Here is a 17,973-nt window from a genome sequence, read left to right as displayed (position 1 = left end):
GGATTTAATTCCCTTTTCCCCTGCACATCTTCTTTTGAAGACGAGCGTCCCTTTGAAGCTCTCACTTTTGAATTCGCCTTTTGGCTGCAGTCTGCTCTGCGACATCGATCAGGGCTCAGCACCTCCGGTTTCATCAAGATGAGACATATTGCCGGCACCGTGGGCACCAGGCGTGTCTGGGGGGAAAAGTGCCATGTCTTTTTAACAAGAACCCTTCCTCTCCTTGAGGACTGCTCTTGGAGGCAGGTGGCTTCCTCCAAACCCCAGGATGGGGACTCGATGATAGGGGCAAAGCTCCATCCCTGCGGTCCTGGCAGCCCCAGGCACAAAACACAGGGCATGATGCCACTGCTGCTGTGGTGCAGGGGTGGCTCAGCCCCACTTTTAGCCTGAATGGAGCCAAAACTGGGCATGGAAACAGGGCAGCACGGAGTGCAGCTGGCATTTTGGGAGAGTGTGAAATGTGCGGGTAATGTTGCCTTAATTTAAATTAAAGTGCTCCCTGCCTGTTCAGCTTTCCTTCCAAGTGTGGGAGCAGAGGGCTTCAGCATCCTAAAATCACTCCCTTTTGAAAATGTGACCCAGAGTTGAGCTGCAAATAAAATAAACGAATAAATGTTTAGAAAGGAAAACTGTGGTGTTGCCACAGAGTTAGGAGGATGCAATGCACAGGGAGCAGCAGCCCCGTGCCCTGAGCTGGGGACCTGACCTCTTGCTTTTCCCTCGGGTGCCTCAAGGTGCCCAGCCTGAACCATGGTGAAGCCCTGGGTTCAAAGCTTCCTGGAAAAACCTAGGAGCAAACACCCCAGCATGGCTCTGTGTGCTAGCAGCTATGGGAATGTATGTTTTAAATAGGTAAGGGTTACTTTTTTCCTTAGTAATCCCTATAAACCCACATTAAAATGGTAACAACTCCCCGTGATTTATGCTGTTAACTAACAGCAGCCACTTGCTGCTGAGCAGCTGATTAATGATCCCTATTTACAACGTGTCCAGCTTCAAGCTGCAGCTTACAAGAACAAAAGTTCTCCCCCAAAAATCTTCCCTGCACAACCTCAGGCTTTTGCACATCCCTGGGTGCGGGGCCGTGCTTCTACCTGGTTTCTAAGACATTTCCTAACCGTGTAGGACTCCAAGCTCTGTTACGTAGTCCAGGCTCCCACTTGAGCCACAACTCATGAACAGCAAGGGGGCACAGCGGGGGGAGTGAAACACAACAGCTTCCATTCATCAGGATGAGGCCGAAGAGCAGTACAGACCTCTAGCAGCCCCAGGATGACACCCATTGCTGCCATTTAACGTAATGCAGGAAGCAGTGGTATACTGTTCTGACGAGCTGATTTCAGGCATGGAAATTACCCCATGTAGGATACTCACAGTAGAAAAATAATCACTAACATCAGGCTCCACAGGAGCTGTATGGGTTTGTTGTCTCACGGGTCAGGGCTGCTGCCCCGCCGGCTCGTCCAGTAATTACATTTTTGTTTCTCTGGCAGAGTTATGTCCTTCTGACACCTGGGATTCCTGCCATCGCTGCAATATGAGCTCTGTCTCAAACTGCATCCTCGGCTGTGCTGCCTCTGCTGCTGTATGTGAGTAGATGTGTGTACACAGGCTAACGTCCATCCCCAAGCCTCCCCTGAAAGCATTCACTGCTGCAGCCCCACGGTGTCCCCTAATCCTGCCAAATTTTTGCAAATCCCAGTTTACAGCCCAGCCCTGAGGAGGAGGCTGCCTTTAACCCAGCAAACCTCTGACTGACATCCAGGGGCTCTCTAACAAGCCTGCCAGCTTCGCCTTTGCCATCCACCCATGCGTGGCAAAGAGCTGTTTCTGGGTAAAAGAAGTTGCTTGCTGAGTCTGTAATGAGGAGTCTCAAATGCTGAAAACGTGGAGAGCAGGTTAAAGGAGCAGAGCCTTGCTGCCCTGGAGAGGGAGGGAATGGGTGCCACATTTGCACAGTGTTACTGCAGCACGAAGCATCACTCTGTGAGCAAATGCTCCCTTCGCAGTGCTGCACTCCCTGGGGAAGCTATAATAATTCCTAGGGAGGCTCTGAAGGCTAATAAAGAAGTGAATAAAGAAGTCAGCCCCAGCAGTCGGTCTCCTCCTCCTCCTTCCTGGGGAGCCTCGAGCCGCCCTTGTTTGTCGGGTTGCTCAGGTGCAGCTCTGATTTCCCCAGTTCCTGAAGCAGAAGGAATTCAGCAGCGCAGCAGCCTGCTTTGCGGTGACGGATGGTGATTGTTAATCTGATTAAGATCAAGGTCTCCCATTTTGCTCATCTTACTGACACTGGAGATATTTAAAGAAACGCTTGAGAAGGAGCATGTGAAGACGTGTGAAACACCTGCTTCCGGGCACCTATCAGCACCATGCAGGATGGCATGATTTGGTGCAGTTTGAGATGATTTTGCATTAAAATGAGATCTGTGAGGTTTTAACACACACCAACCCTCAGGCTGGTGCACAGCTGGCAAAGAAGAGACTCTGTCAGCTTTGTGTGCTCTTTGACAGGCTTTTAGAGAGGAATTCTTAGGGAACAAGATGAGGTCTTGCAGCCCATTGCAATCCAGGGCAGCCTGACTATGGGCTTGGATAGGTTTGGGGCCAAGGCTCAGAGCCTGCACTGCTTGTTGGTGTTACACTCAAGAATGAGGCTGAAAAGGCATTCTGAATTCCTGTGCTTCATGCAGTGACACCAGAATTCCCACATGTCTAGCATCCCTTGAGATTTGGTTTGAAAATACACACATTTTTTGTTTTGTTTTTCACCAGTTTTCTCACCAAAGTGAACTCAAATGCTTCAGCCTCCAGGTTCCTGGCAACAGGGAATGAATGCTCTGACCCTGCAAGAAGGAAACCCTTCTGCCCCGAGGAGGGTAAAAATCTGTTCTCTTTCAGAATCACTTGAACCTTAGTTGCTTTCCAGCTATCACCTGGTAGAGAAAATTGCTATTAAAATGCTGAAAATGTTTTGTTTTTCCTTTGCCTTGCTTCTACTGCGAGCAGAGGATAGATGAGGCAGTCCCTTGGGATTAGGGTACCCGGCTCAAGCAAGAGATAGGATCAGCTGCAGCCTGCCAGCGCCTGCTGCAGCCACCCAGCAAAGAAGGGCTCCCTGGGAAGCACCAGGTGTGGTTCATAGAGCATCCGGGTAACAAAACAGCCTTCCACTGCTGCCTCTCTGTTGGGAGCAGCATCTGCAAGGTGAGCAACTCTGAAAAGGTATTAGTTTCTCGAGTCAGAGAACAGCCTTTAGTAAGGTGCTAGGAAGAGGCTCTGTTTAACTAAATCTCAAGCTGGGTAGCCCTAACCTGCCTGCTCTGGTTGCTGGTTTCTCTTTCCTTTTAAATGACAACAAGCACTGGTTTGTACTAAAGCACCACCAGTCACTGCTGCCTAGAAATCTTCAGCAGTCCTCATGGATATGGGTCACCAAGCAGACAGCAGCTCTGCGCTCAAGGTCCTCTCTGCATAGGTCGATGAAACATCGCAGGTGTAATTAAAGATGCTCTGCTAATTGGATGTGCAGCCCTGAGGGATCTGCTTTAATTGGATTTCAGTCTGCCTGGTATCGTTTTAACTTCAGTTCATGGCTGTTTTGCACAGGAATAACCCAGCAGGTTGTGGATATGGAGGAGGCGTGCCATCCCGCGCTGCACGCACCTCTGTTTGTTAGGCTCTGGGTGTGAAACCCCTGCTGCACAGTAAAGCCCACAGCTGTGTGAAGCCCCTTCAGCTGGCAGCTAGGACAGGGACAGCAGAGGGGCTGGGAGTTCACCTTGACCTCCTAATGGAGGTAAAAACCTCAATTACTACCCTGTCTTCACTTGGATTTTATCTTGTGCACGTTACCATAAATCCTCCCTCGTGCCCTGAAGGTGCACGCCTTTGTTTCTTTCTTTGGTGTCGGGAGAGCTCATCTCTTTCCAAAAGATGTTTTGCTTCTATCCAAATGCTTGTTTGAGTGACAGAGCCACTGCCTGGCATTCAGGTGCCTGCATTAAACTGGAGGTTGGGGTGGATGGCCAGATTGGTGCTTTAGGCCTTAAAACCTGGGGGAGAACCATCATTGATTTATTTCCCAGCACGAAGCTTCCACAATCGCACTTCCTGGTGATGACCCATTTCCAATAGTCTTTTAAATCAGCAATCAGAAATGAAGTGGGAGTGCAGCCCTGGGACAGAGCACAGTGGCGAGGCACCAGGCTTCAATTTTTGCTCCGTGGACAACATGCATCAGCCATGGCTTTTCTTCTCCCTGGGCTGCTCGTGGCTACTCCCGTTTTGCCATGTGCTGACTTTCAGCTGCCACAGGATTATACTCTGACACAGGGCTGGTAGTTCTCCTGAAAACGACACCCCTTTGGGGTGACTCAGGGCCTCCTGTGGCTCCCCCCATGCCACAGAGAGCTGGGGAGGCTTATTTTGGGTGGTGTGGCCCCCAAAGAGGCTGTCCCCAGCACCGTGAGGGCTGCTCATCCTCCCTCATTACCAGCACTGCATATGCAAGCTGCATGAGGAGCAAAGCCAACAGTAAGTTAGTGCTGGCCGTGTCCCATACTAATGTTGTTCTTACTATTTCGGTGCCATCTTCCTTATTTCCTCCCTCTCCCTGAACAACTAAATTAATTAGAGTGATTTTTTTTAACTTAAATACTGTCTTGGAATAATAATTCTGGCAAATTCGTTTCTGTCATTCCCCACTGCTTCTTTTCTCTGTTGCACTCCCCTTTAATATGCTGCAGATATTTTGTTATAGCTATGCAAGATCACAGCTGTTGTCTCCAAAAAACAGGGAGTAAAATCACGCTATGTGCTGTTGCCACCTAATAACCATTTTTCTTCCTCCACCAACACACACACACACAAAATCCAACAACCCTCTATTCCCCTGTTAGGTGCAGGAGCTTACATTTTTCTCGGCTTGTAAAAACCCCCAGATCCTCACAGCCTCTGCAAGAAAGCTGAGGCCCAGAGGACAGGCCAGGATCCTGCTCACGCTGGATCCCAGAGGTGACCTCGCGTGGTATCAGCAGCTCCTGTGCTTTGCTGGTCTGCGGAGCGATGTTTACCTGGACTCCTTCCTTTGACCCCACTGTGGGGACAAAACCACTGCTGTGGTTCTCCTTAAAAGACGAGGAAATCCTATTAGACCCTCAATTAATATTCACATTAGTGATCGGGGTTGTGAGAACCGTTGATCGATTTGGCCCTACAAGACAGCTTTCCCTGGCTGGCCTTGGTGGCCACGTGCATCGAGGCTGAAGCCAAGCAAGCATCAGGCTTGAGAACTGCCGTGCTCTCACCAGCAGTGCACAGCTGGGACAGAGATCTGAGTCGGTGTCTCTTAATCCGCATCTCCAATTACAAAATTGATTCAAATCCATCTCGCAATCCACACAACCAATTATGAAGGCCTTCCTTGACCCCCTGGCCAATGTTTAGTGTTGTACTGTGTACACCTTGTGTTGCTAATATTTTAAAGCATTCTTAAATGAAGCTCAGCTGAAGTCCGTGCAGTTCCAATTAACCCATACGGGCCATGTGATCGCTGACAGGGCACTACTGCTCCCCATTGCCTCGAACAAAGGTTATTAGGGTGGCTGAAGTGAGATTGCATTAAAGAAGTGAGATGAAAAGCTTGCTTTTCCTCCGGCTGCAGCATTCATCTCTCACTCGCAGCGAGGTGATGTGCAGTAGTATGCGGAGCACTCCTCTTGCCCCTTCCAGGGACACTGAGGTCAATGTTTTCAGTGATCTTAAGCTCCATGCTCGGGCCAAGAGAAAGAACCAGGCTTGCTGACTGCCTGGCTTTATTGAAAAAGTCATTTTCTGAGCGGTAGGATCTGTATTTCCATCCTGCAACCAGAACAAGCCCTCCTTGGGGAGACCAAGGGGTGATGAGAAACTCAGAGCTGGCTTTCAGAGGTAGGATGTTATTAGCTTCCACATGTCTTGTCCTGGAGCCAAGCCTGGAGCATGTCCTACCTTAGAAAAGGACAGGTTAAATCTACAAGTCTCAGAGGGGAGTTTGTAATATGGCAGAAAATGATAATTCAGCCCCTGGTGATGTTTCATACAGCCTTACTTGCCAGATGCTTCAACCCCCCCCGAGCAGTTGTAACTACTTCTCCACAGGTTTCAATTAAATTCCCTTAAGTACCTAAACTTTTGCTTGTTTGGACCAATACCTGCAGACTTGATTGCAAGAGCAGATGTTTTATTTTTACCTGCAACTGAAACCGGAGAGCGTATATCACGGCTGTGACACATTTCACATGAAGCAGATGTTTCTATTAATGCCAGAGTTGGGTGGAAATCCAAAGGATGCTCTTTGCTATTCTTTCTATATTACCCCATTACACTGCAACTTGCTGGAGTATTCCAATGAATCACTTCCTCTTTTTTTTTTTTTGATTAGCAGGCTCTAAAGGGACAAAAGAATAGTTTTGTATCGGTCTCCCTCAATTAAATGTAAAGTACATCTGGACGGAGCCTGAAGATCCATCTTTCACTGGCGGCTGCAAAGCCATCGACATAATAAAATAATACTCTGATTGGTATTACAAGGCTGCATTTAAATCATTGGCATTCATGCTCCGCGTCCTTTGCAGGCAGCACAAGCCCTCCATTAGAGAAAAAGCTTAATTTTATACTGTGATCCGTGTAAGATATGCAATGAAAATGAGAGGAGGGGAAAAAAAAAAGAGCTTTTTCAGAGCTGCAGACGTAATAATCGGAGGCACAATGGATGTCTGGGCAGCATTTGCAGTTAGTTACAAACTGCAGGTGTCAAACGCGTTCTGGAAAGAAGCTGAGTCCCAAGTTTTAATTACAGCCAGCAGGTTTGAGGCATAATTCAAGGCTTGATAATACCTTCAATCCACAGTAAAACTCCTCCTGCTATCAGCAAGAAGTTTACACTGAGATGAAGGAGAACGCGGGACCTCCTCGCAGTAGCTGAACTCCCTGAACTTCTGCATCCCACTGTAAAATCCTGAGCAGCCTCGGCACTTACAGCGCCCATTCCTTGTGCGACTGTCTCAGCAAGCCTCAGCATCACGCAGGGCCTGAACTGCTAACACTCCTCTCGTGATCAGGGTGAGGAAGATGAGGCATCGCAGCTTCCCCTAGAGTTTCTCCTGGCTCAAATGTAACAAGCACAGCTGTTGCACAGCATTCTTCACCAACTAAAAGGAGAAAGCAGGCGGGTTTGGTGGAGCGGTCTTCCATGGGGCACCAAGAGCTGCTTGGGAGCTGAGGGCTTATTCAGGGTGTCACGTAGGGCTGCAATAAACCGAAATCAGTGGAAGAGCCGACTTTTACAATAATTATATTTGTACTGACATCACCCACACACACAGAAAAGCTTTATGTCATTACCACCAATGGCACGTGCAACTCAGTACACAACACCTACACCCTCACAGCACCCCTGTGAGGCGGAGCAGCGCCGGGAACCCTACCTCACCACTGGGGAACCTGTTGAAACGAAGCAACGGAAAGCCTGCTGCAGAGCAAGAAGGGGAGTGTGGGCTTTCAGCGGGCAGCCACAGGGCTGCTGCTTTGTCAAACACCCTGCACTGCCAGCAGCTCCTCTGCTCCGTCACAGCCATCTCTCCCGTAAGCAAATGGCTGTGGCCAGCAGGAGCAGGTGATGACAACTAAGTCCTCACAGGTATAAAAGTCATCATACAACTAGAACTGGGGAGAAAAAAAAAAAAGAAAACCTGTGAAAAGATCCATCTGATTTGTAACCAAACGCCAGCCTTAAGTGCCTACCACGTTCCTAGTAACAACGTAAGTGCATATCACAAAAGTACTTTAAGAAGTTGTGACTTTTTATGCCTACCATCCTAGAATCATAGAAAACAGGAAGAAACTGGAAGAGCCCCAAGAGCTCTTTTCCCCAGCTCGTATGATCCCTTGTGGTAGGGCCCTTTCAGTAGATGGAGCTTATGGTGCTAGCTTGGCTGCAGGTGTCAGAGCTGTCCGACGTCACATCGGGACCAGCATCCGTGCCATCAGGATCTGCTTGATCTTTAGCAAAGTCGATGAAAACCTGCAAGTTTAAAGGATACCATTCAGTATGTGACAGCATAAAGAAGTGACGGTGTCAATGCGTAAGAAGAGAGGAACAGCTGTACGTTTGGCTGAGCCTGGAGAGAGCGCTCAGGAGCGGATTCACACCGGATTTGAGAGCTGCAAATGCTGTGCTTCTCCTGCCTTAATGTAAGTAAGTGCATGCATGCTCCTGTACTGCTGAATGGACACCTGGGAACGCAAAGGTAGACGTTCCTGCAGAACCTATTTGTCCTGCAGCTCATGTTTCAAAACACTGGTGAGATAATACCCCCATGTGGCAGTTCATTTTGATTACAGTGTAATACATCTATATTATTACTTTATAAACCTATCTGTCTATATATAATTGACATCTATACAGGCGCAGCTGCATATTATATAGATAGGTATATATAATCACATATAACAGTCTGTTTGAACAGTTTCTAATGAATACATAAAATATTCTTTCTGGAGCCCTGCAATCACATCTGCATACACAAAATCCACGCAGCCCTCTCACAAAACATGACTTGGGCTTCCAGCTGTTTGTCAGCTGGTTTCTCTCACAACCACTGCCCCTCATTAAAACAATATTGCAGAGCTCCTTCCCTTCTCCCCCAGATCTGTTCAACAATTTATCAGATTACAGGGCTTGCCTTTTTCCTCCCGTCTCTGGGGCAGAGCTAACAGATCAGATGCTGACACTCAACAGAACACTGTTCTGGATAAATCCTTATGAATCCCTTCAGCTGAGGGATATCCTACAAGGTTTTGATGCCAGCGGGAATGTTCTTCCAAGGGAAAATGGAAGGAACATGCCACGAAAGCCAAGGTTGGAGTAATGCTACATGAACTTACAATCCAAATACAGTACAAGGAAGAATAAAAATCAAACACATTTCCATGATAGGTAGGAAAAATTTGTCACCAGGATGCCTAGTGTTGAGCTCAGGGGTGATTCATAATCCTGCCCTTCATCTTCATCCTTGAGACTGCTGAAATCAGCACTGACAAGGAAGAACAGATCCTTTATGCTACAGGCAGCATTCTGTGTGTTTTCTCAGCGCCAGCATGGGTAACTGGAGGCAACAGTACTGATAAAGTATCCCCAGGAGGAATACAGATGGAAATCCCTTTAAAATGTAGTCTATTGTGTGCAGCAGTCCATTATGTGTAACCATCAGTCTGTTAACAGCTCAAAATGGATAGCCACACATCTTTAATTCCTTACCTCCTCTAGTGTCGTCTGACTCACTGAGAAGTGCCGGATTTTGAAGGCTTCTTTGCTGGCTTCCAGGAGATCAAATATATTTGCTACCCCTCCTGCCGAGACTGGAACATGATACTCCACCATGTTGAAATGACGATCCTGCGGGTACAGCAACAGTGGGGTGAAGTCAGGAGCCTGACTGCAAACAGCAAGCTGCCTGGCTGAAGATGGAAGCACAGAGGACACAAACCAGGGGAGAATTAAGGGACAGAGGACGCGTTCTGTGCTCTGGTCCCTAAAGGTGAAAACGATTCTTGTTTGCAGTTGACTGCTGTTTCCTCGTTGGGAGTTTTAGGTTTTTCTTTTTTTGACTGGGAGTTGATAAATAAGCCCTGGACATGGAAGTTTGAAGGTTACCATAGCATTTTCAGCTCCAAGTTTGCTGTTCTGATTAATGCAACAATTTGGCTACAGACGTGATGGGTGGGATTCTGACTCAGTTATACTCTGGTTTAATAGTTACCTGTTACTAGGAGCCCCTGACCACCTAATTCCTAATACAAAGTGCATCTGCATACAGTCCAGGCTTCAGTGGCACCAGTCACAGGCACAGAGGGTCACCTGGGAATCAAATGCAGGATTGCTGCAGCTGTTTGGCTGAGGTTACTTAAGCCACCAAGGAACCTGGATAATCCAACCCTTGGGCAGTGCTGCTGAGAGCTGTAACAAGTGCGTGTGTCTGAATTTCTTACACTTTAAGAGCATGGATCTCTGTGTACAGCAAGTTACAAGACATCTATCTTGCAAGATACTCCTGGTTAATATGGAAGGAATCCCTTGAGTGCAATTGTCCTGCTTACCTTCAGGCACGTATTTGGGAAGTGTGACTTCATGAACTCTGTCAGCGTCTCTGTGCCAACTGTGCTGCTGTTTAAGTGCATCTTCACAGTGAATCCTCTTCCAAACCTAGAAGAAAAATCACAATTAACGGAGTAAGAAAGAGAAACAGATAAAGAAAACCTCTTGAGAGTGCAGAGCTTCTTCAGGGAAACCAAACGCAGACAGAGTGCAGCTTGAATGGGGTCAAGGTTGTTAACCTGGAGTGAATCTCAATAAGGAACTGGGCTATTGTGATATCTAATAAAATCAAAGTTCAACCCTAACGTGCACTTCACGTTTTCAGCAGAGAATTACTCTGGGGAACACATCTCCTGGAAAAAAAGGCTGTGAGAGAGAAAAAGCACATTAGTTAAAAGAATTTCAGTGGTGCAGTAAGGAACATAAAACAGAAAGTTGCTTATTTTGATGCCCTGTTAACAAAGGTCTCATGTCCTGAGCCCTCAAAGCTGCGTTATTAATTCCATACACCAGTCAGTAGAAGCAGAGCGTGTACACTTTACAGACCTGCTCTTGATATGCTGCAAAGAGCCAATGCACTGAAAGCTCCCGTTCACCATAATAGCCAGCCTGGTACAGAGGGCTTCACATTCCTCCATGCTGAAAAACAAAGAGAGAAACTGCAACAAACCATTGAGAAGGCATACATAAAACGGTTACTTTACTGATCAGAGAACAAAATTGCATCTTCCCTAGAGTACAACGGGTCTATGTGGGCACCCCCATCCAACCCCGACCCCACAAACCTGTCACAGCTCAGTGCCCTGAAATTCTCTGAGGAGCAACAGGAATTTTGAAGAATGGACCTGTCCATATCTCTTAGAGACCCTGAAACTGGAGAGAAAGCCAAACCAGCCCTACCTGTGGGATGTGAGTATCACTGAGCACTTGTTCTGCACTTCCTCACTGATGATTTTCCAAAGGTGGCGTTTGGCATTTGGATCCATTCCAGAGCTCGGTTCATCCTATCGGGAAAGACAGGACTGAATGTACAATTGCACTCAAAAATCTTATCTTCCTAATACTTGTCCTCTTGTTCTCATTAATAAGGAACTCCCAACTGGACTCTTTTATAGGAACCGAGTGGCACTGATAACACCACCTAAGATCAACCCTACTGTGCATTTTCTATCATGAACACCACAGGCATGGTCTCAAACAAGAAGCAACCAACAAGCATTTGATTCCCAGGTGAACCTGCATTCTTTTTCTCTCACTTGCTGACAAAGCAAGCGTTCCTTTCTCCATTTATAGAGAAAATGAGCCAGAGACAAAATACATTGTCTTGTACTTTATGCATTGCTGATAAAATTGCTAGCTTGTTTCCAATTGCCATATTGTTATTGTTAAGGGTATTGTACTATATGAGGCAGAAACACACAGTTTGGGTTCATGCAGCAGTCAGTACACAGAAAATTTCCCTTCCTTCTCTTTTGACTGAGATTTTGCATGTCACAGAAGTTATCAAAGGGCTGGTGTGCTCACTCCTGGCCACAGAACAGCTGGGCTGGATACAAGCTGGAGCAAGGAGGGTTTATGTCCACCAAGCATCCTATTTAACACTGCTCTCAGAGCACTGCACACATTCAGAGTCACAGAATCCAAAGGGACCTTTAAAGGTCATCAAGCCCAGCTCCCCTGCACTGAACAGAGATACCTACAGCTCCATCAGGTGCTCAGTGCCCTGTGCAGCCTGACCTCGGGTGTCTGCAGGATGGGGCATCCACCACTCCTTGGGCAACCTGCGCCGGTGCCTTACCATGTAAAAGACGTTTTCCTTATACTCAACTTTAAATCTCTCCTCTTTAAGTTTGCAAGAGTTTTCCCCTTTCCTATTAAAGCAGACCCTGCTAAAGAGTCTGTTCCCTTCTAGAAAAAAAATAGTTCTATGTTCTAATCTTGAAAGTTGCTCCTTTGCCCTCCAATTTACTTATGGCCTTGGCTACTAATCCTTTTTGCAAGACTATGCAGGATAGTCAATACACCAAACCAAGGAAGAGCTGGGAACAAGAAGAAGTTAACTGCCAGATGATCTACTTTTGACCTCTGAAAGATTCTAACACAGAACATGGCAGACTCACTGCTCTTTATGCCCTAAGACAAAATGTATGTGCTTGCTGGAATCTAAACTTTCCTTCGATGCTCATGATGTCAGGCTTTTTTATCCACTATGAGCATTTGGGGAGTGTCCTGCCACCTGTGTCTAGGAAATCTGTTCAAGTGTCCCTCCAGCCTGGAGATCTGCTCAGCTTTCACCCAACAAGGCCCCCATTTCTCACCAGCAGCAGAATAGATGGATTCCCAATGAGAGCCAGAGCAGTTGACAATTTTCTGTTGGTGCCATAACTGCACATAGAGGTGACTCTGTCTTTGTAGGCCATCAGATTCAGCCTGTGGAGAAGCTGGAGCACGATCTAGGGGTGAAAGAGTACTAATTTCACAACACTGTCCAGGAATTAATTACCATTACACATCTACGTTGGCAGTCTAATTAAATTGGTGTAAAGGCTCCTGATAACTAGAAAATGCTTGAAGCCAAGCCTTGGTGTTACTTACTCCTTTGATCTCTCTCTCTGGGATGCCATGGAGCCTAGCATAGTAATACATGTGCTCCTCCACCGTCAGCAGGTCATCTAAAGCATCTTCTTGAGGACAGTAGCCAAAGAGAGACCAGTGTGCCTCAGTGATGTCATTCAAGGACCTGTGTAAGGAAGCCAACAAGTCATTTTAAACACGCTGAATTGCCAGTGCACTCTGGAATCAGAGAGCAGAGGGAAAAACCCCTTCTCCTGATTCCTACCCCCTTCCCAAATCCTGAAGGAAAACACTAAGAATTTGCACATCTTCAACTTTTTGGTCCTCGGTTCTGCAGAGAACTGCAATTGTGAGCCACGTTACCTAGCATATAGGTCTCTCAATTGCCACCACTGAGAACATCGGAGGTATGACAGCAAATGCAAACCCTGAGGGAGAAACCATGCCATTTTCAAAGGCATAAATTCCCTGCCTTATTTATTTTTGCTGTTTTGAATGTTTGGTTTTGTTTCCAACTTTCACATTTCTTTTTCTTTGCCATTCAGCCCTATAAACCGTCCCTGGGCTAATTACTTTCTGTGCCTTCCCCTGAAATCACATCTTCCATACCCAGAATGATCCTGGACCCGCAACCTTCCACTGGATGCTCCGATGTCTCCTGTCAGCATCTTAAAGATGGTTGTCTTCCCAGCTCCATTCACACCGAGCAATCCAAAGCACTGGGTTGTGAGAAAGAAAGGTAGAAATGCAGCCCTGCTGTATTTATAATGCAGAATATATTGCACTGAGATGAGTGCTCACAGCAGCTTGTGACTTCTTTTCTCTGGCCTCTTGAGCAAGATAAATTGCAAGAGAAGCAGAGATACTTGGAGCATACAAACATTATCATGCAGGTTGTTTATGGTACAATATACCGCAGCTTATATTAGGACTGTTTGTTTAATATGGTGAAGAATCAAGGACGTGTCTCTAATAGAGTCATTTCTTTTACTGTAAGGTGCATTTTTGCAGCGAGCTCGCCTGACAGGCCAAATCCTGCTCATCTCATTTGTGCAGACCTCCCATTGACAGGAACGGAGCTATTCATGGGAATGAGGTGAGTGAGGTTTGTTCTGTCATTGGTAAAACCTTAATGTGACACAAGATTTTCGTCAAATAATCTCACTAATGCACTACATTAATAAGATTAAGAACTGGCTCCCCGTAGCACAGCTCAGTATCTCATGTTAAAACCCATATTTTATTGCTAAGGTTGGAGATACATAATTGTGTGCCGCATAAGCAATCACCATTGTGCTGATAATTACTATTATTTTGATATCATTAACACAGATCAGCTGATTTGAAAATCCATGTGTGCTGGGAGCCATCCGGAGGCAGGGCATCCATCCGAGGCTCATCCCCTCCTCAGGTCTGTGCAGGAACAGCATCCGTGCATAGGGCCATGGCCTCTGGTGACAGCCAGGGAACGGCACCCCACGCCCCACCAGCACTGGGATGGCTTCTTCCACAAGTTAGAAGCCTCACTGCTAGTTGTGGTTGAAGATGCTGGTGGGACTCTGCATCTGTCCCAGCGTCCCTCCCCATAGCTTTTATCAACTTGCTTACCTCTCCAGCAGGAATCCCCAGGCTGATGTTTTTCACAGCCACAATGCGTTTGTGAGGAAGGTGGTAGATCTTTGTGAGGTTCTGGAGCAGCACCACATCAAAGTCAGCTTTGCCAGACTCTACTCTGCTCCTTTCTGCCTGGACATCCCCATCCTCTTCAGTCACAGACAGCAGAAGCGGTGCTTTGCCATGCACTCTGTCAAACAGGAACCTAAGGGGAGGAAACAGGGGCCCTTATCCTTCAGCAGTCACAGGCAGCAGTAGGTCCGTGTGTTTGGGGTACTGAGGAGCCTTCTTGTGAGATCCCAAGGCATGCAAATATACACACGCTTGCAGTTTCCATTTGCTCTGTTTGAGGAATTCAAGAAAACTCCGTGTTTCTCTTTCTGCCTAATTTTGTCTCTTATTCAGCAAGTATTGTGAGCTGGAGCAGACCCTCCCTTGTGAACACACTCACGGTGCCACGGACAAGTTCTCACTTCTCACTGGACAACCCACCAAAGCCAGGGCCCTGAAACAGGGACAACATCCTGAGCCAGCAAGGACTAGTAAGGGACTCTGGTCACCCACACCTGATTAGCAGACACCCTAAAACTTATTTTGTGTTTGCAGAATGTCTGGGAAACACATGAGCTTCCCAACGGGCAGAATGAACCCGCTCAGCGATGGCTCAGTCCGTTCTCGAGAGACTCCAGATGTTACTTACTCCAGTGTGCTGTTCCAGACCTTCTGAATCATCCCGTCGTGAACTGTCAGACGAATGGCAAAAAACACGGTGCCCTGGATAAACATGGCAAGCAGCTTCGACGTGGTCTTGTCCAGTTGAAAGGTTTTATCAGGGTAGTCCACCCCGTAGGCTTTCAAGAAGCCCAGCAGTGCCTGATCCTGTGACAGTTCGATCAAGCCGTAGCCAAAGCAAAATTGAGGGAACAGAAGGAATGCATGCCTTAAGTTTTCAGCGAGATCACGCAAGCCCTGCGAAAAAAAAGCAACACCACAAGAGCAGAGTCACTGTTTTTATTCATGGAATAAATTCATAGGTTTCACTATGGAACTGAAGTGTAACAATTACATTGGGATTTGCTTGTGTCTCAGAGCAGAGATAAATTGAGAGCAAAGAGCTCTAGAGACAGCTCATTTCACAGACACAAGGTCAGAAAAGTCAAGAGGCAACTTGGAGGCTGTGATCACCCATAGTAAGTAGCATCCAGTTCCCAGTGCAGGAGCCTGGTGCATGCAGCAGCCAGAAACACACTCGTGAGCCAGAGCTAAGTCCTGCAGCTCCCAAAATTACCCTCACTGCTGCAAAGTACTGCCTGCTCCCCAGACATGCTCTTCTGCAGCACTGTCCTGTCCTTTTTTCTTAGACAAACATCCCCATAAAACACAAGATTTGCCTCTGATAGATGTAAAGGCTTTTCCAGTTAATTCATGGCAGAACAGTCTCCCAGTTATGAGCTCATGTATGCAGAGATTTTCTACATCTCTAGCAGAAGAAAGGATTAGCACGCAGCAAAGTGGAAAGGCTGTACGTTTGTATGGGGACTGACTGACTCCCTGCCACTGAGGCACAGAGGGATAAAAGCAGATCATATTCTTACAGCCCTAAAATCTAGGGGATTGCTTAGCTACAGAGCAAATCCCAACACAGCTATTGTTTTACAAAGCAATTGCCCTTTATTTAAAAAAACAAAACTAAACTAAATGTAAGGCGTACACTGCATTTTATCCCACTGACTCCCAGGGATCTTTCTATTTAAGACAAGGCTTGACATCCGGGAATCGTTGCTGTCTCAGAGTCATTTTTTATCCTTGCAGGGAGAAGGTGATTGCATTACAGATCGAGATGACAGACAGCCACTGCTGGGCTTAACGCAGCACACTTCACATTCAGAGCAATGAAATCTAGTTGTCACTCGGGTTTGTACTGCAAGAATTGAGCAATACTTTAAGTTCCCATCAACCTTGTATCAAACATCCATGCCTTCCCCAGCAAGGGCAGTTTTTGACCTCTCTCATTATATTTTTCCCTCTTTCACCACCACGTTTGTCCTTGCTGGGGGAGCAGATCTACACAGACAAATAGGGTTTGTATGTGACTCACACCCAGTCGACAGGGATGCCCCTGTAGTCTGCAGCTCCTGTCCTCTGCTTGGTCTACTGGAAATACCCTGACACCAGCCAGCTGTTAACGGCCTGGCCAAACCCACCAAACTCAAGACAAAGCCTCCTGTCATTTCCCTCAAGGCTCAGAGTCACTGGGGTTCCTACCTGGTCCGTGGCCTTTTCCTGGGAGAGCAGAAACACAACGGAGTGCGTAATGATGGTATTGATGCCAAAGAACAAGTTGACACAGACATAAACGATGAAAGCCATTCCTGTCTCCTTGAAGATCCCAGCCAGCAAGTACATCCACGAAAATGTTGCATACCTACAAATCCCCAGCAGCACAAAGAGCAATTGAAAACGAGTAACTGAAGTCCTCAGACAACTTAACAGTTCTGTCTTGGCAAGTGACTAGGTTCCTGGAAGGAGTCACCACTTGCTAGGTAGGCATGGAATAAGAAAGCCCATGTATCCCTCTTTGCATCCCAAATCACAGCAGCCTGCGACAGCCACTTCCTCACTCTGATATTTAAACTGCTTCACACTTACCCAAAGAGCAGCAACAGAAGAAATACTGCCAGTAAGTTATTGTTGTTGCAGAACGCTGGTATCTGGAAGGATGAAATAACTCCTATCGAGAGTCCAATAGGGATCATAAAAAGTACCTGTAGAACGATATTAAAAATATGTTATTAGACAATAATTCTTAAGCATTTTTTTCTAGAATGATACAGAAGCAGCAAAGTCTGAATTTGGTCTCACCTAACTAAAGGAAACTAAAAACAGGTAAGGGTCTCAGTTTTATTTAGAAAGTCTTGCATTTGAATTCAATTTGAATAGGCTAAATGTTAAAAAAAAGAAAAGAAAATAGAGAAAAAACAGACATAGATGGAAAAATACAGGTCAGTTCATTGCTCCCTATAAATCTGGTCTCCCTAGTGTTGTGTCAAGCTACAGGCCTACCATGCATCTGCCTCAAGAGGTTCCTCTTTTCCTCAGCTTTGGGATTTAAAATAATTTCCTGGTGGGGATTCACTGAGAAATATCAAGTTGCTGAGAGTGCTGTATTAGTTTCAGCCCACTGAATACTGATTATGGCAAGGACTCGGGGGATTCTTCCACAGGCTGATATACAAATATGCAGTGCTGGAGAAAGGGCTTGAATCAGAGAAGCAGAAACACACCTGCCCCATTCTCCAGCCCCCTTGTCACGACTCAGGGAGGCTATGGCAAGCCAGACTATGGCCATGGCTGACATTCCCTAGGGGATTTCAACCCTTAGCTCTGGCTGCATCAAAGAGGGGCTGGGCCACTCAAATACACTTGCAGAATTCCTACTTCCAGAAACTGATGCCGTTGCTGAGATTTTAGCTCTAGCAGAACTGTGCTGATGGAAACTCATAAGATATGTGGAGCTGATCACCATTGCAGCACAGCTGGCAGTGGCAAAGCTTGTGAGCAGAGATTCTCTGCACTTGCAGATCTCTAGCTACGTGACAGCTTGACATTGTGCACCGAAGGTAATTCTTAAGACATAAAACTCTTTA

The 17,973-nt window shown here is 46.6% G+C and overlaps 1 protein-coding gene across 1 annotated transcript in view; it reads right to left on the bottom strand.

Annotated features, from left to right (window-relative positions):
- Positions 1-7,391: 7,391 nt before the first annotated feature.
- The window catches only part of ABCA12 (ATP binding cassette subfamily A member 12), a 72,314-nt gene continuing 61,732 nt past the window's right edge, over positions 7,392-17,973 (bottom strand). The window contains exons 43-54 of the mRNA XM_065751381.1: positions 16,976-17,091; positions 16,592-16,751; positions 15,027-15,295; positions 14,321-14,531; positions 13,322-13,431; positions 12,734-12,878; positions 12,457-12,591; positions 11,039-11,142; positions 10,685-10,777; positions 10,141-10,246; positions 9,302-9,439; positions 7,392-8,065 (exon numbers count right to left, since the gene is read on the bottom strand). Coding sequence (XP_065607453.1) covers positions 7,946-8,065; positions 9,302-9,439; positions 10,141-10,246; positions 10,685-10,777; positions 11,039-11,142; positions 12,457-12,591; positions 12,734-12,878; positions 13,322-13,431; positions 14,321-14,531; positions 15,027-15,295; positions 16,592-16,751; positions 16,976-17,091 — 1,707 coding nt within the window. The 3' untranslated portion in view covers positions 7,392-7,945. The remainder of the gene's footprint in view (positions 8,066-9,301; positions 9,440-10,140; positions 10,247-10,684; positions 10,778-11,038; positions 11,143-12,456; positions 12,592-12,733; positions 12,879-13,321; positions 13,432-14,320; positions 14,532-15,026; positions 15,296-16,591; positions 16,752-16,975; positions 17,092-17,973) is intronic.

This window comes from Cyrtonyx montezumae, unplaced genomic scaffold (genome assembly GCF_038088225.1).
Source record: "Cyrtonyx montezumae isolate F1298 unplaced genomic scaffold, pur_monq_1.0 scaffold_7, whole genome shotgun sequence".
Lineage (NCBI taxonomy): Eukaryota > Metazoa > Chordata > Aves > Galliformes > Odontophoridae > Cyrtonyx > Cyrtonyx montezumae.
This window is presented reverse-complemented; position numbering and strand designations above follow the sequence as displayed.